The sequence below is a fragment of the Mirounga angustirostris genome, unplaced genomic scaffold, assembly GCF_029215605.1.
Source record: "Mirounga angustirostris isolate CCGP_5_RB_7025 unplaced genomic scaffold, mMirAng1.0.hap1 SCAF_2, whole genome shotgun sequence".
NCBI lineage: Eukaryota > Metazoa > Chordata > Mammalia > Carnivora > Phocidae > Mirounga > Mirounga angustirostris.
This window is the reverse complement of record NW_026991710.1, coordinates 102,468,513-102,496,199: the sequence shown is the minus strand read 5'-3', so window position 1 is coordinate 102,496,199 and position 27,687 is coordinate 102,468,513. Positions and strand designations below refer to the sequence as shown.

At 36.3% G+C, this 27,687-nt stretch overlaps 1 protein-coding gene across 4 annotated transcripts in view; it reads right to left on the bottom strand.

Annotated features, from left to right (window-relative positions):
- Positions 1-27,687, bottom strand: part of AFG2A (AFG2 AAA ATPase homolog A) — a 343,557-nt gene that overhangs the window by 274,574 nt on the left and 41,296 nt on the right. For all 4 annotated transcript variants that reach the window (XM_054508768.2, XM_045880489.3, XM_045880488.3 and 1 more), the window contains exons 10-11: positions 26,932-27,086; positions 325-534 (exon numbers count right to left, since the gene is read on the bottom strand). In XM_054508768.2, the coding sequence (XP_054364743.1) occupies positions 325-534; positions 26,932-27,086 (365 nt within the window). The remainder of the gene's footprint in view (positions 1-324; positions 535-26,931; positions 27,087-27,687) is intronic.

The following is a 27,687-nucleotide window of genomic DNA, read 5'->3' as shown; positions in this document are numbered from 1 at the left end:
TCTTTGAAAACTCTCTCTATATAAATATTAAATTCATGTCATATTTAAATTAAGTCTTAGTTAAGCAAAAGAGGTTATTAGCACAATTAAAAAATACAGAAACTAAACAAGACTGGTTTCTATTATACACGGACATAAGAAATATTGAGAATCACAAAACTAAATAAAGTAGTCCACCATTTTTGCTGATTACAAGCACTAGTTTATTTAAAGCTCAGCCACTCCTTAAGATGCCTTTTCATGTTTTTCTAAGGGTAAGAATCAGAGGATGGGTGTTAGTGGCGCTGGAAGACAAAGTAGCAATTAAAAAATTTAACACCTTACCTTTATAGCTAGGAAATTCAGGCCACTCTCATTGGCCAAAGCCTTTGCAATCATTGTTTTAGAGCATCCAGGTGGTCCATACAGAAGAACTCCTTTAGGTGGTTGAATACCCATTCGAATGAAAGACTCTGGATGTTTCAAGGGCCATTCTACAGCCTGTTTCAATTTCAGTTTGATATTTTCCAGTCCTCCTATATCTGACCAGGATACCTATAAAACAGAGCATTACCTAAATTTAAGTTTTGCCAGGAGAAACAGAGGGGGAAAAAAAAGAATCAATAAAAAGTGCAAGAGGGGGAATAGAACCATTTAAAAATCTAGAAGATCCTTAAAAAGTTCTAGAAGTAAATTAGAGTACATGAAATGTGAGCTATATATTACAGAAATACTAAAGAAAAAAAGTTTCTGCTTGTATAAATAACTGTTTAAATGACTGAACAAACTGTTAAGTTTATCTTCTTTTCTAGATGGCTTGAAAAATTAAGTTTCATCTGTCTGAAAATGGTTTGAATTAGTGATGCAAGGTCTCATCTACATATATCTTTTTAGCAAATTTATTTGCATTATGTATTACTTCCAAAAATATTTCTGTAGGTTCTTAGGGAACATACGATTTTTTCTGTCTTTGATATATTCATGAAGTATCCTCAAAATTTTGTTCCTTTTTCTCAACAAAGAAACCCACCAAAATAAGACAACTCTTTACATGGTGTTCACTTAGTAAATATCCATTAAGAACTACATATCAGACAATATACACAGGAAATAGAAACATAAGACATGAATACAAACTTTAAAGAACTTAACAACCACCAGTAATGTGTACATAAATAATCACAGTACAATGGAAAGGATGCTAAGCACAGTAACAAAGACACAGAAAAAGCTTTTGGGAGTTCCCAGGAAGAAAAGATTACTTCCAGCTGGAATGCAAATCTGAAAGTCAACTTCTAAAGAACAGATGAGATCTGGAAATGTGAAAACAGGGGAATGGTCAGGTAGAGGCCAAAAAATTACAAAGGCTCAGAGGAAAGTATGAAGGAATAAGAGAAAAAAGATATGAGGGAGAAAAATTTAAAAAGGAAACTAAGTTGAAACTATATAGTGGGGGACCCTGAAGACTAGATGATGGAGTTCAAGAACCTCTCTCTTCATAAAAAGTCTTTGAAGATTTTTAATCTGGAAAGTGATATGGTCTGATCTGTGCTTTAGGAAGACTTCTCTGACAAGATTCATTTAGAGAGGAGAAAGAATGCAGGGAGATCAATTAAGGACCTATCACAAACATTTTTAAAATTAAAAAAACGAACTCAAACTAGGGTAACCACATGCAGAGGATGAAGACACACCAGAGTGATACTACAGGTCCACAGTACGAGGGTTTTGAGGTTAGAGTAAGAAAGAGGGAGAATTTAAAGCTGAAGATTTCAAGATGAGTTGATAGAACATGAAAAGAAAAATAAATTTTAAGAGGGAAAATATATGATAGATTTTTATTTCTGGATATAAAGAGTTGAAACACAGGACAGGATATTCAAGAGACAAAAAGGGAGTAGTTGGAATGTAAGCATCACAAATGGAGCTCTGGAAAGAGTACAGGACTGGAATTTCAATTTCAGAGAGCTCTACATACAAATAATAAAAACTATGACATCAATTAAAATTGCCACTAGGAGAGGAGAGATGTAGGTGAAAGGCAGATTGCTGGGCACCACCTACATTCAAGAGGCAAAAGGGGAAAAAAAGAGGAAGAAAAAGTTCAGAAAAACAAACAATTCACAAAGCCAAAAAAGAGAAAGGTTTTGTTTGTTAATATCAGGAAAAGGTTATTTTTTTTTTTTAAGAACTCGCATGGTTTTAGAGAGGGGGACTTTGTTGTTTTTGTTTTTTGTCAACGGAACCAGAAGAATGCTATATTATGAACCATAATCCTGAAATCAGATTTAATTATTCTTTTCTAAATTGTTTTCTTGGGATTTATTTCTAAAAAGTAAGATTACTGGATTAAAAGGCATGAACATTTTTAGGTCTCTTGATGCATAATGTCAGTTTGCTATCCCAACCGCCTTATCTATTTTAGTAGCATGAGTGATACGTGTATAAGTTTCCCTACAGTATCATCAGCCTTGGGTTTTATTTTGCCTTTTTCTTTTCCTGATTTCTGATTTCACCAATTAATAAAACTAAAATTAAGCTTGAGATCAATGCACATAAGCTTACGGCCCTAAAAATATAGGATCAAAGTGACTGTTTACCACAGAAGGTGACTGTTACTTTTAAAACCAAGCCTGCCTAAAAGTGCAGCCGAGTTGTCACGCCCCTGAGGGGTAGTTCCTGCTTCTGCTTTCTTGTGTCTCTCATTTTTCTTTTCCTTTTTCTTTTTAAATAAAATTTTGAAAATTTTCAACATACACAAAAGTTGAAAAATCAATACAGTAAGTGTATATATACATTTTGCCAAAATTCACCAATTTTTAATATTTGCCACACATGCTTTAATGCATGCTCTCACTTTCTCTCTACACACACACCAACAGTACAGACACAAACACACATACTTTATCAATTTTTAAATTTGCCACTGAATCTTTTTAAAGTAGGAGGGGGACGCCTGGGTGGCTCAGTTAGTTAAGCGTCTACCTTCCACTCAAGTCATGATCCCCGGGTCCTGGGATCAAGCCCTGCATTGGGCTCCCTGCTCAGCGGGGAGTCTGCTACTCCCTTTCCCTCTGTTCCACCCCACTGCTCATTCTCTCTCTCTCTCTCAAATAAATAAAATCTTTAAAAAAAATAAAGTAGGATGCAGATATTAAGACTTCTAAATACTGCAGCATACTCTCATAGAAATAAACATTCTGGGAAGAGAGTGTTAAGGAGGGTAGTCAACAACTATCAAAAACTAAACAGGGCGCCTGGGTGGCTCAGTTGGTTAAGCGACTGCCTTCAGCTCAGGTCATGATCCCAGGGTCCTGGGATCGAGTCCCGCATCGGGCTCCCTGCTCTGCGGGGAGCCTGCTTCTCCCTCTCCCACCCCCCCTGCTTGTGTTCCCTCTCTCTCTGTGTCTCTCTCTGTCAAATAAATAAATAAAATCTTTAAAAAAAAAAAAAAAAACTAAATAGAGGGGCGCCTGGGTGGCTCAGTCGTTAAGCGTCTGCCTTCTGCTCAGGTCATGATCCCGGGGTGCTGGGATCAAGTCCGGCATCAGGGCTCCCTGCTCGGGCTCCCTGCTCAGCAGGAGGCCTGCTTCTCCCTCTCCCCCTGCTTGTGTTCCCTCTCTCGCTGTCTCTGTCTCTGTCTCTGTCAAATAAATAAATAAAATCTTTAAAAAAAAAGAAAACTAAATAGATCAAAAAGTAGAGAGTATTACAGAAGCAGTGGTCAGTAGATTTAACAACAGGGTTACTGAACTGAATGCTTTAAATATACCAGTTTTTGTTTTTATGCCTTTTAGCAGTGGAATATACATACACACACAACACAAACACACATTTATGAGCACATACAGACAGTATATATATGTTATATATAATGTATCAGAGCTATATTTATAATAACTACCAGAAATGTAAAAGTCAGAGAAGCACTCCTTAAACTTGTGAAAATTAAAATGATAGTGTGTTACCGTTATGATCCTGCATGGTGCTCATTCAGTTGTTACTATGCAATTATTATACCTATACAATGAGAAGAGCACACTGTCAACGTGCTCCACTAGGAGTGGACTTTCCATGTCTTGGAGCACATCTGAGTTTCACTTTTTTTTTTAAGAGAGAGGGAGGGAGAGAGAGACAGAGACGGGAAGAGAGCGAGAATCTTAAACAGGCTCCACACCCAGTGTGTGAACCCAACTCGGGGCTCGATCTCACAACCCTGAGATCATGACCTGACCCGAAATCAAGAGTCAGAGGCTTCACCAACTGAGCCACCCAGGCACCCTGAGTTTTACTTTAAGTAATGTAGCATTATAGCAGAATACTTATTTAAGCTAATTTAAATAAGTACACATATACAGATAAAATTTTCTTAAAGGTTAATGTAGAACTATATCTTTCTTAATCAATGACATTTTATAAAAGATTCAATTATATGCCTATAAATGCCTAGGGAGTATTTTTTCTCAGGTTTGTATGAAACTAAATCAATCTGGCAAATCTTCATCACGATAAAATTTGGTTTTCAATACATTTGTGTATGTTTGGTTTTTAATCAGTCTTTTAAAGAGTCTTGAAAAAAGAGTTTTTTAAAAGAACTTAATATCAGATACTAAGTACCTCCATGAACCACCCATGGAAATCACTAATATAAACACAAAGAAATCCATGTGATAAAAGATGATCTCTGTAGTTAACAAGGATCAGGGAGTACTAGCAAACAGAGTCAGCTGGACCCGGAGTTGGAGAGGGCTTGTCCGCCAAGAAAAATTAGAATGCTTTTATCGGAAAACTGAGTGCTCACTAGCATGGAAGAGGCCAAAACACTGATGCTACTGTATGGACCTAATAGTCTTGCTGAGGAGTTGTTCCACTGCCCTGAAGGCTGAAGCAGAAGAAGACTGAAACAATCCTGTCCCCTACCTCTCTGCCGAGAGAGAGCTCTTGCTTCATCGGTTGTACTTTCTCTATTACTGCTTGATTGTATTTTTCCCTATATTCTTTCCTCAGCCTACAAACATTCCCTGTTTCTCCCTATCCTTCAAAACAACCTTCCTTCGATACTGTTTCTAATGTTCTATCGCCTTCTTTTTCACCACTAAACTTTTTGAAAGATAGTTAATAGTCCTCTATTCTTACTGTATTTATATCTCCCACTTTATATTTTAGTTAAGTATTTATCTTGTCAAAGAGTAGTAGGAAAGGAGTGTAAAAGGATAAAGATAGGGGCGCCTGGGGGGGCTCAGTCGGTTAAGCGTCTGCCTTCAGCTCAGGCCGTGATCTCAGGGTCCTGGGATTGAGCCCCACATCGGGCTCCCTGCTCAGCGGGGGGTCTGCTTCTCCCTCTGCCCCTCCCCCCTGCTCATGCTCACTCTCTCTCCGTCAAATAAATAAATAAAATCTTTAAAAATAAAAGGATAAAGATAAAAAGTTTAAGACTGGTGGAAACGCAGGGAGTTGAGGGAGTTACACCAGAAGGTCTCTAGCTTCTCAGGGAAACATGAGGCAACATCATCTGCAGAAATATCAATTAATCTAATAAATACTGACTAAATGTCTATTTCATAATATGCTGGTTGCTGGGGACAAAATAGTTCTTGTCCATACTGAGCTTCTGACCTGATACAGGAATACTTCCTTAAAGGGATATATTTCCATAATTAGGCAATTACTATATAGCATGGTACATGCTATAGTCACAGAATTTATATGTATGGTCAAAAAAAACTTTTCAGAGGTGATATATGAGGTGGGATCAAATGAAACTAGCCAGCTGAAAGTAACAGTAGGTGCCATGGGAGGAGAAAGAGGAAAAAAAGCATCATAAATTAGGAGAACTAAAAGTAATTCAGTATGGCTAGAATTTAGGGAGCCAGGAAAGGATAGAAAGGAGTAGAAACAAAGAAGGTTAGCAACAGAGGAAGCTATCAGACCTTGAAGACTCATAAGGCATCAAGAAGTTTAGACTTTATCTTGAGAGATATGGAGAACAAGTTAATCATGGAAATGACATAATCAGATTTCTAGAAGACAACTGTGGCTACAAGACAGAGTAGGGATTAGAACTTGGAGGGGGCTTCTACAGTAATTCAGATAAGAGATGGTGATTATCTGCACTAAAGTAGCAGTGGGGCTATACAGATGAAAAAAATTAAAGCTTATTAAACCATAGTAAACTATATTAAATAAGGCAAATCAATGAGTTTTAAAAATTAATTAGATCTGAAGAAGGGGTGGTAAAAAAAGAACATGGAATCAAGGGCAACAGCCACGATTCAGACTTGGACAACTAAGTAACTGGAAGTTACATTAAAAGGAACATGTTTGGAAATTAAGGAATAGTTTCCAATTATTATACTGTGATTGGAATTTACGAGTGAAATAAATTCAATAAACCAAGAAATGTCTTCTATGTGCTGGACTTGTGTTAGTAACTGTAGGGGCACAAAGATGAGTGAGGAAATGTCCTCAAAATTTTGTACTCCAGAAAAAGAAATAAGAAAGTCTTTGTCTAAAGACATAAAATAGCCGTCTCAAACAAAGTAATACAAAATCTACTGAAAAAAATACAAAACAGCTCTACAGTTCTCAAATATGTGAGATGGTGAGGACCGACATTTGGAAATTGTGCATATATGTAAGACTTAAGTCAAGGTGTTAGAATGTGAAAATGATAGCAAATGAGTGAAAAAGAAAAGCAATAAAAGAAATGCATCCAAAAAACCACTACTGTGGTCAATCACACAGAGAGCTAGCTACAACTAAGTCTAAAGCAGTTTCCTATGGTCCCTTGCCAAATGGCCGCAAGGTGAGCTGGAAGCAATGAAGCTGACCACCTTTCCATGCCACCGTCATCCATTCAAAAAACCACTAAGTGCCTACTCCATACTCAGTCCCATACCAGGTAATGGTCTACAAAATCCTTGCTCTCAGGATTAAAATACAGTAAATAAGAGATTAAAAATAAAATCACTCTAATTACTGCATGGGGAATGAACTTAGTGGGGGGGTGGGTAGGCAAGACTGGATATGGAAGATGCAGTTAAGATGGTGGCTTGGAGCAGGATTACAGCAGTGAGATGGCAAGGAGGGCCAATTTGGGCATGAGAATATATTCTGGAGGCAGAACCAGTAGGACTTATTGAATAGAATGTGAGGGAATGAGAGCAATCAGGGGTAACTCCCGAAAAAAAAATTGGCAATTCCCACCTCATATGATTATATATCAGCTATCCTTATAATAGGTACAGCCTATAAGAAATTAGGAAGGACAATATAATAAGAATTATCTGTTCTCCCAACACCTAAAAGTAGTCATTGTTAATGGTACCCTCTAGTCTTTCAAATGTGTGTGTGTGTGTTTTCACTGAGATCATAATGTATTCACGATTTTATATTCTGCTTCTTTTAACTTCATATATTTTTTCATATTATAGATCTTCCAGTTACTGTATGACTTTGGGTAATTTACTTGATCTCTCTAAACTTTCTCATCTAGAATATGGGGATGATAAATCCTAAGCCCCCAGTTTCATTATGAGAATTAAACAGTATAGTTTATATTAATTGCACTTTGCCTGGCACACAGTAACTATTTAATAAATACTAGGTATTAGTTTATTTAAATGTCTGTAAGATGATTACAATGAACAGTTATATTTTGAAGGCTTAGTGACAAAAGATAAAAGCCCATCAGGCAATTGCATTTGTAGTTTCATGAGCAATCCTGAACTACTGTAACTTTTCTATTCTTGTCCTTTGTGTCTGATCATTACATATCTTAAACTAAAGGTAAATAAGTTTTGCATTTTAATTTAGCACCTAAATGCCAAATAAATGATGAATAAATCTACAGCTAAGATACCAATTCAAAAATGAATATAAATCAGCTTAAAGAGCTTACTATTGCATGGAAGAATCTTAAAGCACAGAAAGTCATGGGAAAAGTTAGTCTGTCAGAGAAGAATAACTACCAGCATGAAATCATAAAATCCTAAAACTAGAGCAGGAATTCAAAAACTAGCTGGTTCACTATCCCACCTTCAGACAGTATTTCATCTTTCAACTCCTCTCATCTTTCAACAAATACTATTTTATGCTCTTTAAAAAAATAAAAAAAAATCTGTAACTCTCTTTTTAATAAGTTACACTATATCATAACTGCCAGAAAATTATTCCTAAAATCTAACTTAAATCACTCCTGATAATAGCTGGGTCCTTTCTTTCTTACTTGGTCCTAATGAAAACAGTGAACAGCTGCTCACATATGGCTTTATAACTTTTTGAATTAATAATAAAGTTAGAAGTAAAGGAACAGCTGTCAAACAAGTATAGACGGAGCAGCGAGGTAAATTTCCCAAGGGAAATGCCCTCCACAAACTTCTTATAGTAGTTTCTGGACAAGCATCCATCCAGCAATATACAAACCAACACCAAAACAAAAGAACCCCTCAAAATGCATACCCATGGAGGCCAAAAGACTTGATGATCAGATTTAAAAAACAAACAAAAACAAAACAACAACTTACGAAGTAGTTCCACAAGGACAAAGTAAAAGTAATGAACAGAAATGCAGATATTAAGAGATATACTATGAGAGAGGAATTCAGTAGCTCCAGGGGGACTGACAGTGTCTTTACATTTGTGAGTCAAGATGCTCACGTTTGTTACATGCCAAGTTTTATACTGCCAGGTACAAAAAATTCTTTTGAAAGTGTTATTTTTATAGAAAATATTGTGACAAAGAGTACTTTTCATTTTGTTCTTTCATGCTAACAAGTCCCAGCAGGAGGACAAGGAGCCAGGAGTAGCAAGTGGGTTGGCGCCTGTTCAAAATTTTCTGCAGGGTCACATGTTAACTTTTAACCAACTCAAATATTTAAAATACATTTATTCTGTTTAGAAATCATAAACATCTCAAATTACTGAAGATACTAAATAATGCAGAAAGAAGTAAGTTGAGAAAACCCAACCTCCAAGATCCAAAAGAAAGATCAATACATTTCCAGATGCTTCTTTAATGGAGATAAAGCAAAATTAGGAAGCAGTAAGTATTCAAAATGTGCTCTTAAGATTTTTTTTTTTTATTTACTTGAGAGAGAGAATGAGAGAGAGAGAGGAGCACATGAGAGGGGGGAGGGTCAGAGGGAGAAGCAGACTCTCCGTTGAGGAGGGAGCCCGATGCGGGACTCGATCCCGGGACTCCAGGATCATGACCTGAGCCGAAGGCAGTCGCTTAACCAACTGAGCCACCCAGGCGCCCTCTATCACAGTTTTTTATTTATTTTTTTTTTAAGATTTTATTTATTTATTTGTGAGAGAGAGAATGAGAGAGAGAGAGCGCATGAGAGGGGGGAGGGTCAGAGGGAGAAGCAGACTCCCCGCCGAGCAGGGAGCCCGATGCGGGACTCGATCCCAGGACTCCAGGATCATGACCTGAGCCGAAGGCAGTCACTTAACCAACTGAGCCACCCAGGCGCCCCAAAATGTGCTCTTAGATCTAAGTGAAAATAAGTGAAAGCCATTAGCTTTATATAGTGAAAAGACAAAAAATATTCTCCCCCATGCTTTCAAAACACAGTCAATGGAGGTTTTTTAAAAAAAAACAAGTCAAAGTTTCAGTTGTACTATAGTGCCATAAACCATCTACAGCCTCTTTCTCTCCACCCAATCCATTAAAAATAAAAACTTCAGAAAAAATACAACAACAAAAAAGACAACTAAGTGAGGACTCTGAAAAGTAAAGTAGGTGAACTGTGAGGGAAGTACAAATATAGAGAAGTGCTCTGCACCGGGTGGTAAGAGGGGCTAAGTATTCTAAGTATGTTTTCCTTCTCTTGTCTCTCTCCACTCAGTTTTTCCCCCTCTTCCTGTTTCACTTCCATTTTGCATAAGCAAGCTTGGTTGAAAATATCTAACAATTTCAGAGGTAAGAGTACAGAGAGCTTAAAAAAGTAGATGAGAAAGAATAAAAGAAACTGCACACCAAAACTTTGCCACTAACTGCAAACTGCCACTAATCTGGGTGATTTTGTTGTTCTTTAGTAAATCACATTAAGGATCTCACTGAAACATATAAAGGCTATGGGAGCCAGATGCTCCTATAACTCCTAGTTAATAAGGAAAAAAAAATTATGGTAAAGAAGAAATAAACTATTCAAATAAAAAAATTACAGATATCTCCCAAAGTTGCAAATATCATGGAAAATATGATCAACTTAAAGGCAAATGTTTTAACCAAATTTCAAACTGTATAAATTTCATAATCAGTTGAATGGTTACATTAAAACCTGAGTTCAATTTCTAAAATATCATTACCTTACAATCATACTTTAATAAGTTTACTATAATCTGTTCTCAGAGAACTGGGTATGTATGAATCTTATAAATATTATTATATATTATTATTTAAATAAGCCTGCCTTAGATAACAAAACTCTGTAATTTAATTCAACTTAAAATTAGTTAGGGGTGCCTGGGTGGCTTAGTCGGTTAAGCGTCTGGCTTGTAATTTCGGCTCCGGTTGTGATCTCAGGGTCGTGGGATTGATTCCCACCCCCAGGGACTCCACAGTTGGCAGGGAGTCTGCTTGGAATTCTCTCTCTCTCCTCTCCCTCTGCACCTCCTCACAGTAAGCAAGTTCTCTCACTTGCTCTGTTTCTAAAATAAATAAATCTTAAAAAAAAAAAAAAATAGTCACTCATTTCCAAAATGAGCTTTTAAAACACAACCTACTTTTGCCAGATAAGCAAGTCCAGGAAAAATCTCAGAAAAAATGGAAATTTTGGGGCGCCTGGGTGGCTCAGTCGTTAAGCGTCTGCCTTCAGCTCAGGTCATGATCCTGGGGTCCTGGGATCAAGCCCCGCATTGGACTCCCTGCTCGGCGGGAAGACTGCTTCTCCCTCCTCCACTCCCCCTGCTTGTGTTCCCTCTCTCGCTGTCTCTCTCTGTCAAATAAATAATCTAAAAAAAAAAAAAAGAAAAAATGGTAACTTTAAACAAGAAAAAAAAAACAGCAGCAATAAAAAGAAAAAAAGTAAAAACTCATCATGAAAATGATATAAAGTCTCACCTAGAAAATTCTTCCTATTTCATTAAAATACTTTATATTTTTTCTAATTTACCAAATTCCTTAAATAATTTAACTATGAAGAGAAGAAAAGGCTTTGAATATTTAAGGAAATTGCTTAGAAAATCCCTGCCATTCCTTCTCTGGCATAGCAGAACTGGGAAAAGACAAAGGAATATGGATAAAGGTAATGAAAAATATAAGAACAGAACAAAGAGAAAGGGACTTTTTACAGACTGGCCCCCCAAAGCAAGGTGCTGAAGAAGCATATGTTCTACAAGTTTCTCAAGTGAATTTTAAATTAACCACAGGTAATAGGTAACAAAATGTCCCAATACTAAAGAAATATAAAATGTCCAGAAAAGAAAATGCTTTAAATAGTAAAAATTTTAAAATGAGTTTTGTCCTGATTATTCTTCTGAGGGAATTTACAAGTAAACAAACAGAAGGACTCTTTTGTTATATAGGCATGTATCACCAGGACCTTCTTAAGATAGTGCCTTGTATATATTACAGATGCTCAATGTCTAGTAAAGGAATAAATTAATAGGCAGACACATATTTCTCTTATATTATTTTAAAAATAAAGTGGCAAAAGAAGGAGAAATAGCAGGGGGATGGGCTGGTAGGAGGTGAGATGGGAAAAATAGGAGAGAATTAGGAATAAACCAGCATGTATGGTCAGACCTAATGAAAAAATGTTGCTAACATGTAAAAGTGTACAAAGGCTATACATATGCCTTGCATGACATTTTCTAGCCCAGATCTGTCCAAATAGCTGGATCATAAATTCAAACCATTTCCTCTGATCTCCTTTGATGGTTGGCTGACAATAAAAGTTTTTGCATAATGGAAAGAAAAACCCTCCCCTGCCAAGATTGTCCAAAGAGATGCTCCAAATTTTTGTGAAATAGGAAGCAAAGGGAGGAGGTCCCCTCTATGTCAGAAAACTGATCCAACTTATATAAGCAAATTTCCTAAGGAGCTTCAACTCTGTGTTTTGAGATATAGACCAGAAAGGAAGTTCCCACATGGAAGAAAAACCAGTACTGGCCAGAGAGTCAAGATGCTGGGGAAAGAAGATTACTATTGATGTTTTGGCTTGAGGCAATAGGTATGGGGAGAAAGCCCTGACAGAGGAAAGGGCATATCAAAAATAATTCTTACAGCACAGTCCTAATGGTCAATATTTACAAAAACAACAAAGGATGTTACCTTATAGTTAAAGCTTGTCTTGGATGCTGAATGTGCTACATGTAACAACTGAGGGTATGAATGTTAGTGGGACAAAACCAACTTGGGAACCAGGTCTGAAAGATACCACAAGACAATTCTGGGGAATAAGCTGCCTAGAGAAATGAGACATATATTTTAGGCATGTAGTAAGTTCAGTGAGACAGGTCAAGCAAGTCTCAGGAACTAAGCAAGCCTACGTGGTAGACTGTTGAGCAAAACTTGACTAACCTAGGGTAGAATCTGTGTATCTTTTATAACTTCTGATAGGTATGGGGGCTCATGTGTTACGGGTATCAACAAGAGAGCCAGACTCCCATAGGTATAGTTGGTAGAGGTTTTAATATCAAATATCCATTTATTTATTCATTTATTCACTCATTCACTCTGATATATTCATTTTACTGCAAGGTTGCTATGTTTGGAATGTCTGGCCAGGTTCTAGGAATATAGGTAGGTATACAGAATGAGGTATGAAGAATGCACAAGGCTGACATGGTCTCTACATCATTGAGCTTACTGTCTGGAAGAAGAGGCAGACATCAAACAAATGCATTAATAATTGAATAACACGAAAGAAGAGATGCATATGAGGATAATAGCAGAATCATACTGAGGGACTTGAGTTTTACTCCAGGTTCCCATCTGATAAAAGAGACCCATTTTAGCTTCCCTAATCTGTGACTTAAGCAAATAAGACTATTTTCCTTCCTGGCTTCCTTTCTTTGCTATCGCTAGGGAAATCTAAAGTTGTGCACATTAGACATCCTGACACTTCACTGAAAAAAGCAAAGTAGTAAGACAGTTAAACATGGATTTAAAAAAAAAAAAAAAACACAAAAAACAAATTCTGCATGTGAGCAGTGCATCCACCTAAAATCTAGTTAAGTACTCATGAGGGGCTGAGGGATTTTTAAATCAGATCATTAAAGGTTCAAAATTAATAATATATCCTTGTCAAGCCGGGATGAAAATGGCATTTCACCTCAGTGGTGTTCCTCTCTAAAATCCATAATATCCTAGCCTAATCATAATAAAAACATCAGCCAGACTCAAATCAAGGAGCATTCCACAAAAGACCTGACAGTATACTCAAAACTGTCAAGGCCATCAAAAACAAGCTAAGAATAAATGCTGTCACAGCCCAGGGAAGCCTAAGGAGACATGATAACTAAATGTAATACGATAACCTAGATGGAATCCTGAAATACACAAAGGACATTAAGAAAAAAAACTAGTGAAATCCAAATAAAGAAAGCAGTTAGTAAGCAGACAGAGTGTTCAAAAAGGTTTAATTCAGAAGGCCTGGCTTGCTTAAACCCTGCACATTCTAAAGAAAGGCCAGTCTTTAGGACTGGCCATTGGCACCCTTCTGAGGGATAATCTCTGGCCTTTTAAATATTGTGCCTGATAAGAGTGTATTTATACCTGAAGCCTTAGGCTAAGCTATACCAGTTTGACCAGAAAAGCTTACCGTAACAATGTGATTTAAGAACATCTGTTTTTGCTCTGGAAATGGCTGGAATTTAAGTAGCTAAGTCAGACATGGAGGTGATGTGTGCCTACATGACTGACCTCCAATAAAACCCCGGACACCAAAATTCAGATGATTCTCCCTGGTGAATAACACTTTACACATACTGTCACATTGCTTCAGGTAGAATTAAGTATGTTCCCATGTGACTCCATTGTGAGAGAACACCTAGAAGCTTGTGCCTAACTTCTCTGACTTCACCCCATGGGTCTTTTTCCTTTGCTGATATTGATCTGTATCCTTTCACTGTAATAAATCATAACCATGAGTGTAATGGCTTTTGAGTCCAGTTAGTCATCCTAGTGAATCAAGCCTAAGGATGGTCTTGGGGCTCCCCAACAAAGACAGACAGATGATTACATTATTAAAAAAACTTAGAATTCTCTAGAACTCATATTCTCACATACTCCACTCCTACCTCCTAGTACCCATCTATAGCCTGGACATTAGAAAAAAAACTATTATCTCAGGCCTCTGAACTTATTTTTTAAATTTACCTCCAGTTTATAGTGGAGTTCTCAGACATCTGCTAATTTTCAGATTAAGTTTAATCACTCTACCATATTTTTCCCACTTTAGCATCATATCCCATTCCACTTTATAGCACTGGTCTTTCTATTCGGTCAAAACCAGAAGGTTCATTCTTAATACCCAAAACAAAACAAACAAAAACAAACTACATAAAAAACTATAAAGCATTTCTCTGAAAAGTACATGAAATTCTGATGCAATTTAACATGGGATATTGGAATACATTCCACCCTGCGGCTTGGATATAAATCATTAAATATGAGACACTTTTAAAAACTGCCAAATAGGGATGCCTGGGTGGCTCAGGCAGTTAAGCATCTGCCTTCGGCTTGGGTCATGACCCCAGGGTCCTGGGATCAAGTCCCACATCAGGATCCCTGCTCAGCGGGGAGCCTGCTTCTTCCTCTGCCTGCCGCTCCCCCTGCTTATGCTCTCTCTCTCCCTCCCATTCTCTCTCTCACAAATAAATAAATAAAATCTTAAAAACAAAACAAAACAAAAAAACCCTGCCAAATAGAGACCTTTGTTTCTGGTCTATAGGTAAAAAAGATAAGAAAAAAAAAGATATATCTTTCTGTCTGAAAAAGAAAAAAAATTGAAGAAACTGACAAAGTATATGAAACATTAATTCTCAGAACACAACAAAAAAGGACAATGATCCCTGAGAGAAAGGAAACCAACGAGCTGATTATACTCAACCAGCTGCCTGGAAAAAGGTCACAGATTATAGTAGTGAAGGGGAAACACAGGCAGAACCCACAGGCTCCCTGAGATGAGGAGGTAAAGGTAGGAGTATGGGGAAGCCAAAGAGGCTAGGTTATCACAGAGCAGAGGATTAGAGATAAAAGAAGTCCACAGGGAGAGAACTCCTGAATTCTGATGAGGGTCTCCTTCATATACCCTGTTATCAGTGAACGCATGTGAGAAAAACAAAATGAAGCAGGGGAGGGTGGGTGAGAGAGGCCCGAGACCCAAAATGAATAGAAGGAATAGTGTCTGCTCTCATAATTCACCAGGCATTAGGTATAATACTGAAAAGGATCTTATCCCAGTACTAGACAGAACACTGTTCTGGTCCTACCTAAGAAAATTTAAAGGCAAGATGCAACACCCCCCCCCCAAATAATCAAGCTATTTCCAAGTAACTTAACCACATCCCAGAAAAAACTTTAGGAGTATTAATATAAAAATTATTTAGCCGCCAACAAGGTAAAATTCAAAATTTCTGGAATTTAATAAAAAAGTATCAGGCACACAAAGAAGCAGGAAAAGACAGCCCATAAGATCAATAAATTGAAGCTGATCCAGAAATTACAGATAGAATAAAGACATTAAAACAGTTGTTATAAATGTATTCCATTTGTTCAAATAAAGGAAACACTGAAAACACTAAGTAGAAAAGAAAATATAAAAAGGTTAAAATCAAAATTTCTAGGGAAGAAAACTAATTTAATGTCTATACATATATATATATATTTTTAAAGATTTTATTTATTTATTTGAGAGAGAGAGAATGAGAGACAGAGAGCATGAGAGGGAGGAGGGTCAAAGGGAGAAGCAGACCCCCTGCCGAGCAGGGAGCCCGATGCGGGACTCGATCCCAGGACTCCAGGATCATGACCTGAGCCGAAGGCAGTCGCTTAACCAAATGAGCCACCCAGGCGCCCCTAATGTCTATATTTTTTAAAATGCAATGGATAGACTAAGAGATTAGATATTTCAGGGGGGTAATTCAGGTTAGTGAACTAGTAGGCACAACAACAGACATAAAAAAAAAACAAAGAGAAAAAGAAAAAGAAAAAAATGGACACAGCATTACTGAACTTTGGGACAATCTCAATCAGATAAATGTACATATATATTTTGAGTCCCCAATGAGGGAGGGAGGCAAGAAACAAACTAAATATAAGAAATAATGGCCAAGACTTTCCCCCCCAAAATTTGATTAAAACTATAGACCCACACATACAAGATCATCAATGAACCAGCACAAGAAAGATGAAGAAAACCACCAAGGCACATGATAACTGAATTGCTTAAAACCAATGATAAAGAGGAAATATTAAAAGCAACCAGAGGAAAAAAGATATATTACATATGGAAAACAAAGAAAATGGAGACAGCAGATGTCTTTTCAAAACTACTGCAAGAAAGAAAGAAGGGTGGAGCAAAAGCAATTTGGGTGGAAATGAGAAATAAAAGATAGAACATCACTACTGATCCTGCAGACAGTAAAATGATAACAATAGAAATCTATAAATGACTAATTCCATTAATCCAACTATTAAGGCAAAGTGGACCAATTCCTTAAAAGATACAAACTATCAAAACTATCTCAAGAAAAAAAATAAACAACTTGAATAGTCCTATATTTATTAAAAAATTAAATTGTACTTATGTCTTCCAAATAATGAAAATTCTAGGCCCAGATGGTTTCAGTGGAGTATATTTAAGGAAATAATACTAATTCTACACAATTTCTTCTAACACATAAATGATGGGAGAACACTTTCCAACTCATTTCATAATGCCAGCATTGCCCTAATACCAAAACCAGATAAAAAATTTCATAAAATAACTACAGACCATTATCTCTCATAAACATGTATGTAAAAATTTTCAATAAAATATTAGTAAATAAAATCCAGCAATTATATAAAAAGGGTACTGTATCACAGTCAAGTGAAATTCATCCAGAAATACAAGACTGATTCAACATTGAAAATCAATGTAATTCACTATATTGACAGACTAAAAAAATACATTATGATCATTTCAAAGATGCTGAAAATGCATTCAACAGAATTCAACATCCATTTAGGATTAAAAAAAAAATCTCTCAGCGAACTAGAAATAAAAAGGAACTTAACCTAATAAAGAACTTAAGATGGGGCGCCTGGGTGGCTCAGTTGGTTAAGCGACTGCCTTCGGCTCAGGTCATGATCCTGGAGTCCCGGGATCGAGTCCCACATCGGGCTCCCTGCTCAGCAGGGGGTCTGCTTCTCCCTCTGCCCTCTTCCCTCTCATGCTCTCTGTCTCTCATTCTCTCTCTCTCAAATAAATAAATAAAATCTTTAAAAAAAAAAAAAAAGAACTTAAGAAAAAAAAGCTAGCATAATAATACTTAATGATGAGGGAAGGAATAAAGAGCTGTTGTTCAATACATATGGAGTTTCAGTTTGGGAGAGGAAAAAGTTCTGGAGATCTGGAGATGAATGGTGGTAATGATTGCAAAGCAATGTAAGCATACTTAATGCCACCAAATTATACATTTAAAAATGGTTAAAATGGTAAATTTTATGTTATGTATATTTTACCACAGGTTAAAAAAAAAAAACCACCACTTTTCCCATATAGGGTTCTCATGGCTGCAAGCTATAACTGTAGTTTCTATAATGCTATGGTTACAAACACAAGAGCAGGGTTAACCCTAGCTGGGGGGAAAATTACTCAAAGACATAAATGTAAAAGCTAAAACTATAAACTCTTAAAATATAAGATAAATTTTCATGACCTTGGATTTGGCAATGGTTTCTCAAATGTGGTACCAGAAGTACACACAACAAAAGAAAAAAAGGTACACTGGACTTCATCAAAATTAAAAACTTGTGCCTCCAAGGTCACTATCAAGAAAATGAAAGAGGCAGGGCGCCTGGGTGGCCCAGTCCGTTAAGCGTCTGCCTTCAGCTTGGGTCATGATCCCAGGATCCTAGGGTTGATCCCCACGTTGGGCTCCCTGCTCTGCGGGGAGCCTGCTTCTCCCTCTCCCTCTGCCTGCCACTCCCCCTGCTTGTGCTCTCTCTCTCTGTCAAATAAATAAATAAAATCTTTAAAAAAAAAAAAAAAGAAAGAAAATGAAAGAGGCAGCCCATTGAATGAGAGAAAATACTGCAAATCATACATATCTGATATCAGATATCATATATGATAAAGGACTTTATCCAGAATATGTAAGAATTCTTATTACTCAATAATAAAAAGACAAATAACCCAATTAAAAATGGGCAAAGGATCTAAAGAGACATTTCTCCAAAGAACATACACATAATGGCCAATAAGCAAATAAAAAGATGCTCAATATCATTAGCCACTAAAGAAATGCAAATCAAAAACCACAATGAGTTATCATATCACACCCACTAAGCTAGCTATAATAAAAAAGACAATAAAATAGATAGATGAGTTTTAGTGAGAGCATAAGGAAAGAGGAACACACCATACACTGCTGGTGGGGATATAAAATAGTGCAGTCACTTTGGAAAACTGTTAGTTCCTCAAACGGTTAAACAGAGAGTCACCAATGACCCAGCAATTCTACTATTTATAGATCCAAAAGAATTGAACAGAGGTGCTCAAACAAAAACTTGTACACAAATGTTCAAATGCAGCTTTAATTATGATAGCCAAAAAGTAGAAGCAATCCAAATGTCTATGAATGGATAAATCAAATGTGTTACATCCATACAATAGAATATTACTTGGCAATAAAAAGCAATAAAGTACTGATACATGATGCATGATGAACTTCAAAAGTTTTATGCTAAGTGAAAGAAACCAGTCACAAAGAATCAAATATCTTATATTCCATTTATATGAAATGTCTAGAATAGGTAAATCGATAGAGATATAAAAGAGAAACGTTTGCCTAAGGCTGGTGAGGATGGGCAGGTTGGGAGATGATGGGTAATGGGAATAGGATTTCCTTTTGGGATGATAAAAATGTTCTAAAATTGACTGCAGTAATGGCTGTACAGCTCTAAATATACTTGACCATGAAAATATACACTTTAAATGACTGAACTGATATGTGAATTGTATTGCAATAAAGCTATTACCAAAAAATAAACATATATTTATATAGAAGGGCAAAAAAACTATTTCTGAAAAATGAGAACCTTTATGAACCAAAATCCTTCACAAAATATTCAGTCATTTAACAAACTTCTATTATTTAGTTATTACCATTTGCCAAGCAGTGGGGAAACAAATGTGAATAAGACAAAAGGTCCACAGGGATATATGTGTATTTTGTGTATTAGGTGTATTATGTCCACAAGGCATATATGTGTATTTTGTGTGTGTGTAAGGGATCACGTTACAAGATCTTTTTAACTGAGAGGTCAGAAAACAATTTTTTCAGGCAAAGATAACACATGCAAAAACAGGAGTGGTTCAACAAGACAAGAGCATAATAGACAAAGAAAGTGAAGGAGGCATGAACCAGGTTATGAATAGCAAGTTAAAGAGCTTAGACTTCATTCTAGAGATGATCAACAGGTAGTCATGCTGATGGCTTTTAAGCCAGATCAGTAATTTCTGTTGGAAAAATTACTCAACGAAGTGTTGGGAGGGAGCAATTACTCCGTATCTGTACAAGATGAAGTAAAGATATATAGCTCCGCAAAAGAACCACATCAACCCTACCAATGGAACCCATAATTATGCTAAATGAAAATCTGTGTTTTTAGCAAACACTCAAGTATTTATTGAGTACCAACCAACTATAACATACAAGTGCAGCATATGCCTCTATGATAATCTCAACATTATTTATAAATTCAAAAGAAGACAGACATCAGGGCGCCTGGGTGGCTCAGTTGGTTAAGCGACTGCCTTCGGCTCAGGTCATGATCCTGGAGTCCCGGGATCGAGTCCCGCATCGGGCTCCCTGCTCAGCGAGGAGCCTGCTTCTCCCTCTGACCCTCCCCCCTCTCATGTACTCTCTCTCATTCTCGCTCTTTCAAATAAATAAATAAAATCTTTAAAAAAAAAAAGAAGACAGACATCAGAAACAGCAAATTAAGAACTTTCTTTCATTCTATCATCTGAAAGGAAGGGTGTCTGATTTCACCAGTTAACCAGGATCAGAGCTGAGAACAGAAACTGCTGATCTTTACACTAACTTTTGTATCTCTCTCATTCCTCCTCAAGACTATAAGACTGAGAAAAGTAAGGTAGAATGAAAGAGTTAAACTTCTAAAATATTTAATACAGTTAAAACTACAACCTTGATTTTGGCACAGAGTACTTCCTGGTTAAAAGTAATCTACTTTCCCAAATGTGCTTTCCTGTTCAATTGTTATTACTTGAAACTATAAAAATGCACAAGAGAAGTTGGCAGGGAAGACTGGGATCTTGGGAGTGATAGAAGACACTCTTCTGTCTAGACAACAAGAAGCAAAATCAAAAGAAACCGAATTCAAAAGCCCTGCCAAGAACCAATATGGAATTAATAGAATTTCCACAGGTTGTATATCTATTCCAAAAAAAGCAATCTGTTATTTAGTAAAGCATCACAAAACCCTCAATCCTTTGAATCTGTAAAAAAGAAAGAACACACAGAATACAATACTGTTTTTAAAGAACAGAAACTCAAATTCCTTCTAATTATCCTGAGGGTACATGAAGAATGAAATGTAATTATGGTCAATTAAACTATTTAACTCAAATCTCTGCACCAGAAAAGTAATGCTAATGAGCTCATCCTATGAAATTCAACTGCCTTGTCACATTCTGATGTTCTATTCTCATCTGAAAAATGCCAAATGAAAATACATCAGTAAATTTTGAATATGTCATTAGTGAAACAGCCAGTCTTTATTTTTATAATTAAGTTTGCTACTTTTTAAAATGGGAGTCAATGAGATATGTTTATTTAACTAATGACATTTGGTATACACTCAACTTGACTGCAGCCTACCTCTAAGTTTAACCTGGATCCAAGCTTACAAAGAGGTTTGGAGCTATACAATTAGTCTTGAGGCTCTGGTTGCAGTTCACTTTACAAAAGTGGGTTCACATGAAAGTAGAGCCCTCTCTTTTTATTGGCTTTTAGCTTATTCTGAACCAAATGTCCAAATTCTGAAAACTGCAATCCAAAAGCAATACCAAAAGTATAAAGATGGATTATTTCCAAATAATAAAACAACCTAAAGCTACATAAAATGAAATAGGGAAAGCCTGGGGGTATGGGTGGGGGTGGTTTAAGATGCATAAATGAATTAAACCTCATGGTAATCAATCTGTATATATTTGGTTAAGAATGCCATTTATCGTGATAATTGTTATGGTATACATAAAATGACACTGCAAAGATAATATGTAAATACAACTATTAAAAGCACTGTTTTTTTGTGTTTTTTTTTGGTTACCTTAATAAAAAGAATTTTCAATACAAGAAAGCAACATGTTTTGGCAGAAAATATAAAGGACTACTTTGTATCCTTCCAGGATAGGCAGCTTGGCACTATTACATGCATCTTTATTCAAAATTGTTAAATTCACTGAACAGTTAAGTTAAAACTCACTAAGTTTAAAATTCACTAAAGAAACAGCTTGCTTGGACGCCTGGGTGGCTCAGTCGGTTAAGCGTCTGCCTTCCAGCTCCGGTCGTGATCCCAGGGTCCTGGGATGGAGCCCCCACGTCAGGCTCCCTGCTCAGCAGGGAGTCTGCTTTTCTCCTCCTGCCCCTCACCCTGCTTGTGTTCTCTCTCTCTCTCTGTCTCTGTCTCTCTCTCTCTAATAAATAAAATCTTAAAAAAAAAACTTGCTTTATAAAATATGAAGAATCTGAAGAACGTTACATGAAGGCAATAATAGACTATATTATACTTTAGTATAGAAGAATGATGCAATATTTAAATATATGTGAAATTAACTATCTGGGTTTTTTGTGTGAAAATTAGTTTTTCACTTGTCCATTGAACAAATATTGATTGGACATCTATTATGTGCTAGGATAAAAATAAAAGGATAAAAATAAAAGGTAAGAACTTATGCTCTCATGGAACTTAAAATCCCATAAAAAAAAAATCATCCAGTTTACACCCCATTATTTAAAAATTCAACATTTTTATAGGAAGGAGAAGATATACAATTGACAGTTCATTTTCTTTTTTTTAATCTTTTTTAAAAGATTATCCAGTATTATTCCTCATAATGAAAAAGATCTTTTCAGTCAAGAAAATAAACTCCAGTGGCAAATAAAAGAGAAAAGGACTAAAGTAAAAATAAAATGAGATTTTACTTAAGCTCCTTGTAATTTTAAATTTTTATCACATAATTATAAATTAAAACAATCTTTATGGGGGGGGGAGCTTAATAACATTTGTCCCAAGTCTTAAAACCACATATTTTAGTGTGGTAATTCCACTTCTAGGAATCATAAATGCAAAGATTTGGATATAAATGTGTGTATAATCATTTTAGAGAAAAACAAAAAAAACCCCAGATATTTGAGAAGAAGGATAAAACAATTACAGTTCATCCACATAACAGTCTATTATACAGTCATTAAAAAGATGTTTGCTGAGAAATTTTAAAGTAAAATGTTTACCATATAATTTTAAGTGAATAAAGCAAAATGTAAAACCCTATGTATCCTAAAATTAACTATGTACACAGAAAAACAACCTATCAAAATTTTAAAAATCTATTGGAACTACAATAAAATGTTAACAGTTGTTATTTCTGGGTGAAAAATTGAAATTTCAAAATTTTCAAAGTCAAAGATTCTGAGGATTCCTGTGGTAAAGAAATACATTTGATTTTAATTACCAATCAACTGTAAAATATATTTGACTTTTAATACACCAATTTGGTAAAATCACCAATTCACAAAGTGCACAAAGAGGAAACATTAAATTCAAGTAAGTGGCTAACACTTGTGGTCTCCTGAAATTAATAATGCATTATATTATAATTGGCAATATTCCCATCTTAAGACATTTCTTTTAAACTTAAATATAACTAGGCAAGTGTGATTTACAAGTTTTAATTTCACACACTGAAATTTTTTCTCAAAAGATGTTGAATGCTTAATTTACTATTAAAAAATGTTCACAATTAACTACCTACTTGAGACAGGTTTTCTATAGCAAAGTTAAGTAGTAAACCTTCTGCAGAAATAATCTGGAGATATTTTTGTCGATGTAATAGTCTGACAGCAGAAGAGTAAAGTTTAGGAATCCAATTATAGAAATGTTGACTTCTCAGGAAAATTTTTATAATCTGAAGTGAACATAAAAAGCAATGTAAAAAAGTATTTTGACCAGGGCTAATCACTCTGGAGCTCATGAGTAACATCACAGTACACCATGGCCTTAGGCCAAGTAATAAAGTGCCAAATGGAAAATGGCACAAGTCCATGGATTGTAAATACTGTATCAAAAGAAAATAAAGGAAAAAAAAAATCTTTCATTAGAGCAATTAAAAATGCAGTTGTGGTACCAGTTCCTTTGATGAATAAATCAGTTCAGCAATTCCAAGAGTGGACAGCCACTGCTTAAACACATTCTCCATTGGCAGTAATTTTTTTTTTTTTTTAAAGATTTTATTTATTTGACAGAGAGACACAGCGAGAGAGGGAACACAAGCAGAGGGAGTGGGAGACGGAGAAGCAGGCTTCCCGCTGAGCAGGGAGCCCGATGCGGGGCTCGATCCCAGGACCCCGGGATCATGACCTGAGCCGAAGGCAGACGCTTAACGACTGAGCCACCCAGGTGCCCCGGCAGTAATTTTAAGTTTAAAAAACCTACTGTGTTTCTTTAGTTCCTAAACTTTTTTAAACACTAAAGTGTTTTTGGATGGTGCAGTTGGTTTATAACCACATCACCCAAAATTTTCACATGTGGCATTTGATGACTTCTACTTGATCCATTATTTGATGCGACAGTAGCCAATAAAATACAGGTAAATACTACAAGTAAAAGTATTCATACCAATGTGCCCAAACTTTAGACCATAAATTCCAAAGAAATGGAAAACTTCTACTAATCCAACATCAATCATCCATTATTCCTTAATTCCAGTTGTCAAATTATTCATACTAAATTAGCACATTATGTTACACAGCTTTGGTAAAACCCCAAAGTTAAGCTGTAAATTCATTAGTGAATTTGAAAAAGTTTCAAAAAGAATTTAAAATCACATAAAGCTGCCTAAACTAGAAGCTAGTCCTTGGGGATGTTCCTGTCTCTAGGGCACTGTTTCCCACCTTAATTTACAAAACAATTGTGTTCTGTAGGAAGTTAACAAGAGTCTTTGCCACGTAAGCTTTTGCTAACTACCATAAAACCTAGTGGCTCAAAACCACAGACATTCGTCATTTCTGACAATTCTAAGAGTTAACTGGGTGGCTCTTCTGGTCTGGGTAAACTTCTGGCCTGGGGTGAGACAGTTAAGCACGGTGTCCGTCACATGTGTGACAATTGGCAGAGTGGCTGCAAGGAGGGGATCTCTGCTAAGAGGGCTCACTTCTGCTCCACATGGTCTCTCATCTTCCAAGACACTAGCACAGTTTTCTTAGCATAACTAATTCTGGGTTTCAAAGAGCAGCAAGAAAAGGCAAGCCGCAGTGCTTTCAAGCCTGATTGCATCATGATTGCTAATATTCTATTAGCCAAAGCAAGTTACATGGCCAAGTACAAATTCAAAGGATGGAAAGCTTGACTTCATCTCTTTTATTCTGGGAGCTACAAAGTTGCTGTGCAAAAAGGGCCAACATACAGTGATGGGAAGAATCTGCCGTCATTGTTTTTGCAATCTACCACACTGTAAAACGCAGAAGGTATCTGCTCCACACGGTCCAGGGCCAAATAAGTTTCCATAATAGCTCTCTTTTGACACTGAAAAGCTCTGCAGCAAAGAAATACAACTGATTTTATTTAAACCAGTATTTCCCAGACTTATTTGGCTACAAAACACATTTTCCAAGAACATTCTTACAAGTAAAAACAAAAAAAGCAAAACAAAATAACAAAAAAAGTGAAAACAAATCCACTGATTTTGCCCCACTATATCATTCCACACAGTCTATTCCACTGACTTAATACCCTTTTAGTCTCTTTAAGTTTTTGGGGGTTTTTTTTGTTTGTTTGTTTTAGCTTACAGCAATTAAAAAACATTAGTTAATGACCAAGAGAACTATTAATATATATACAATGGGGCAACGGCCACAAAACTATGCCTGGCTCTCTAAAAAGGCTCTAAGTTTTCAAATAACTGTAATGTTAGAGCTAGGGAGTATCTCGGAAGCAATAAGACTAACTCAAAAAAGAAAAACTAATGGAGTGGTATGACTGAAGCAAAGGGAAAGAATAGTCACAAAATTCCATTCTTCCATCAGAGCTCTCCTGAAACTGTCAGAGAGCAATCTGTAAACTTTCCTCAAGTTACACTAAGATATAAACATCCTAATGATCAAGCCAAATTTAACAGTCCATTCCCTATCCCAATATAATGTAGGACATGCCGTCAATGCTTTCTTTCAATGTTCATTTTCCAGAAATATTAATATATTCAAAGAGAATTATAAGGCCATTTTTTTCCAGAATGCTAGGCCCACTCGGGTGATAACTTAGCAGATGATTCACCCATAAAAGGTAGCTTCTGTTGCCCTTGTGGTGATTTGACTGTGTGTCAACTCTGCAAAGCATGTCAATGATGAAGAAAATGTAAAGGAACCTGAGGAAACACCAGGCATCAATAGTAGAGGCATCATAACTAGAAGATTTTTTTTGTTCTAAAATGAGCCTAGTAGACATTTTAAGAATAAATATACAATGAGCATAGAACCCAGGAGTTGCACTCTTGTGCATTTATTCCAGAGAAATAAAAATTTACATTTACACAATACCTGCACATGAATGTTTATAGCAGGTTTATTCACAATCATCCCCAACTAGAAACAGACCAGATGTCCTTCAACAGATGAATGGTTAAACAAACTATGGTACAGCCATACCATGGCATACTACTCAGCAACAGAAAGGAACAAACTACTGTTGCACATAGCAACTTGGATGAATCTCCTGGGAATTATGCTAAATGGGGAAAAACTAATACCAAATGGTTGCTACTATACAATTCCATTTTATAGCACTTCTAAAATGACAGAATTTTATGGGGCGCCTGGGTGGCTCAGTCATTAACCGTCTGCCTTCAGCTCAGGTCATGATCCCAGGGTCCTGGGATCAAGCCCCGCATCGGGCTCCCTGCTCCGCGGGAAGCCTGCTTCTCCCTCTCCCACTCCCCCTGCTTGTGTTCCCTGTCTCGCTGTGTCTCTGTCAAATAAATAAAATAAAACCTTTAAAAATAAATAAATAAATAAAATGACAGAATTTTAGAAATGGGTGCAGGAACAAGCTAAGTATAGTTATGAAGGGGCAAAGCAAGGGATCATTATGGTGATGGAACTATTCAGTATCTTGATTCTGGTGATGGACACACAAACCCTTATAAGTAATAAAACTGCACAGAACTAAACACACACACACACACACACAGTACAAGTAACACCATGGAAATCTGAATAAGATCAGTGGTTATATCAATATGAATACACTGCTTGTGATCCTGTAGTATTGTTTACAAGATGTTACCACTGGGGGGAAAGTAAGTGAAGAATACAAGGATCTCCCTAGGTATTTCTTACAACCGCACTGAAGCTCTAATTACATCCATAAAAATTTTAATTTAAAAAAAAAGTTTTTTTAAAGTTTAGTCTAGGTAGGTTCTTTCCCTGGAGTCTCAGTTTCTTTCAGAGTTCAATTCCAACAGTGTAGCTAGCATGGGAGTACAAATGGCTTACATTTGGTACATCAATTGCTACTTCCCTCATGGCACTGGGCCTGATGTCATTCATCCCCTGTAAGAAATCATTTAGAGTAATCTTCACCAATCCAGCCAGCTTGCCATCAGAGAGATTAGGTTGTTTCTTCAGGACTCTCCTTAAGGCATAAAGACCTGTAAAGAGAAAAATAATACAAGATTTATCTTCTGCCCCATAAATACAGACTAAATCGTTACCAAAAAATGAATAACGAACCCAAACTTCACACATATTATAGCATTTAAAATTGTGTGTGCTTGTGTGTGTATATATGGAGGTAGGGGGAGGTGCCTGACGAATATGGGAGATGAAGGCAAAACTCCAAATGCTTAGTTTGGGTGGTAAAAAATATGACAAACTGATATGAAATATGAAAAGACAGATACTTTATAAACATGAAATAATACTTACAAAACAACATCTGCAAAAAAAAACTATTAAAGAGTTATCTAAATAACCTAGAGAATAACATACCTCTTGCCTCTGCCCTTTTTATTCACAAATTCAACCCAGAGTTATAAATTTTGTAAGGTATTGGCAGAACATCTTAAAGGAAATATTCAGCAGTTGGAAACTGGTTTTGGAACTCAAGAAAGAATCCAACTTTAGAGTTGTGTGCATACACATGAGATCTGGTATTACAGGAATAGCAGAGACCTATAAAATGAGGCTGGAAAGAGACCAGGGATGAAAGAATGAGAGCTAAAGTCTCAATCTTAAGAAAGCCTATCATTT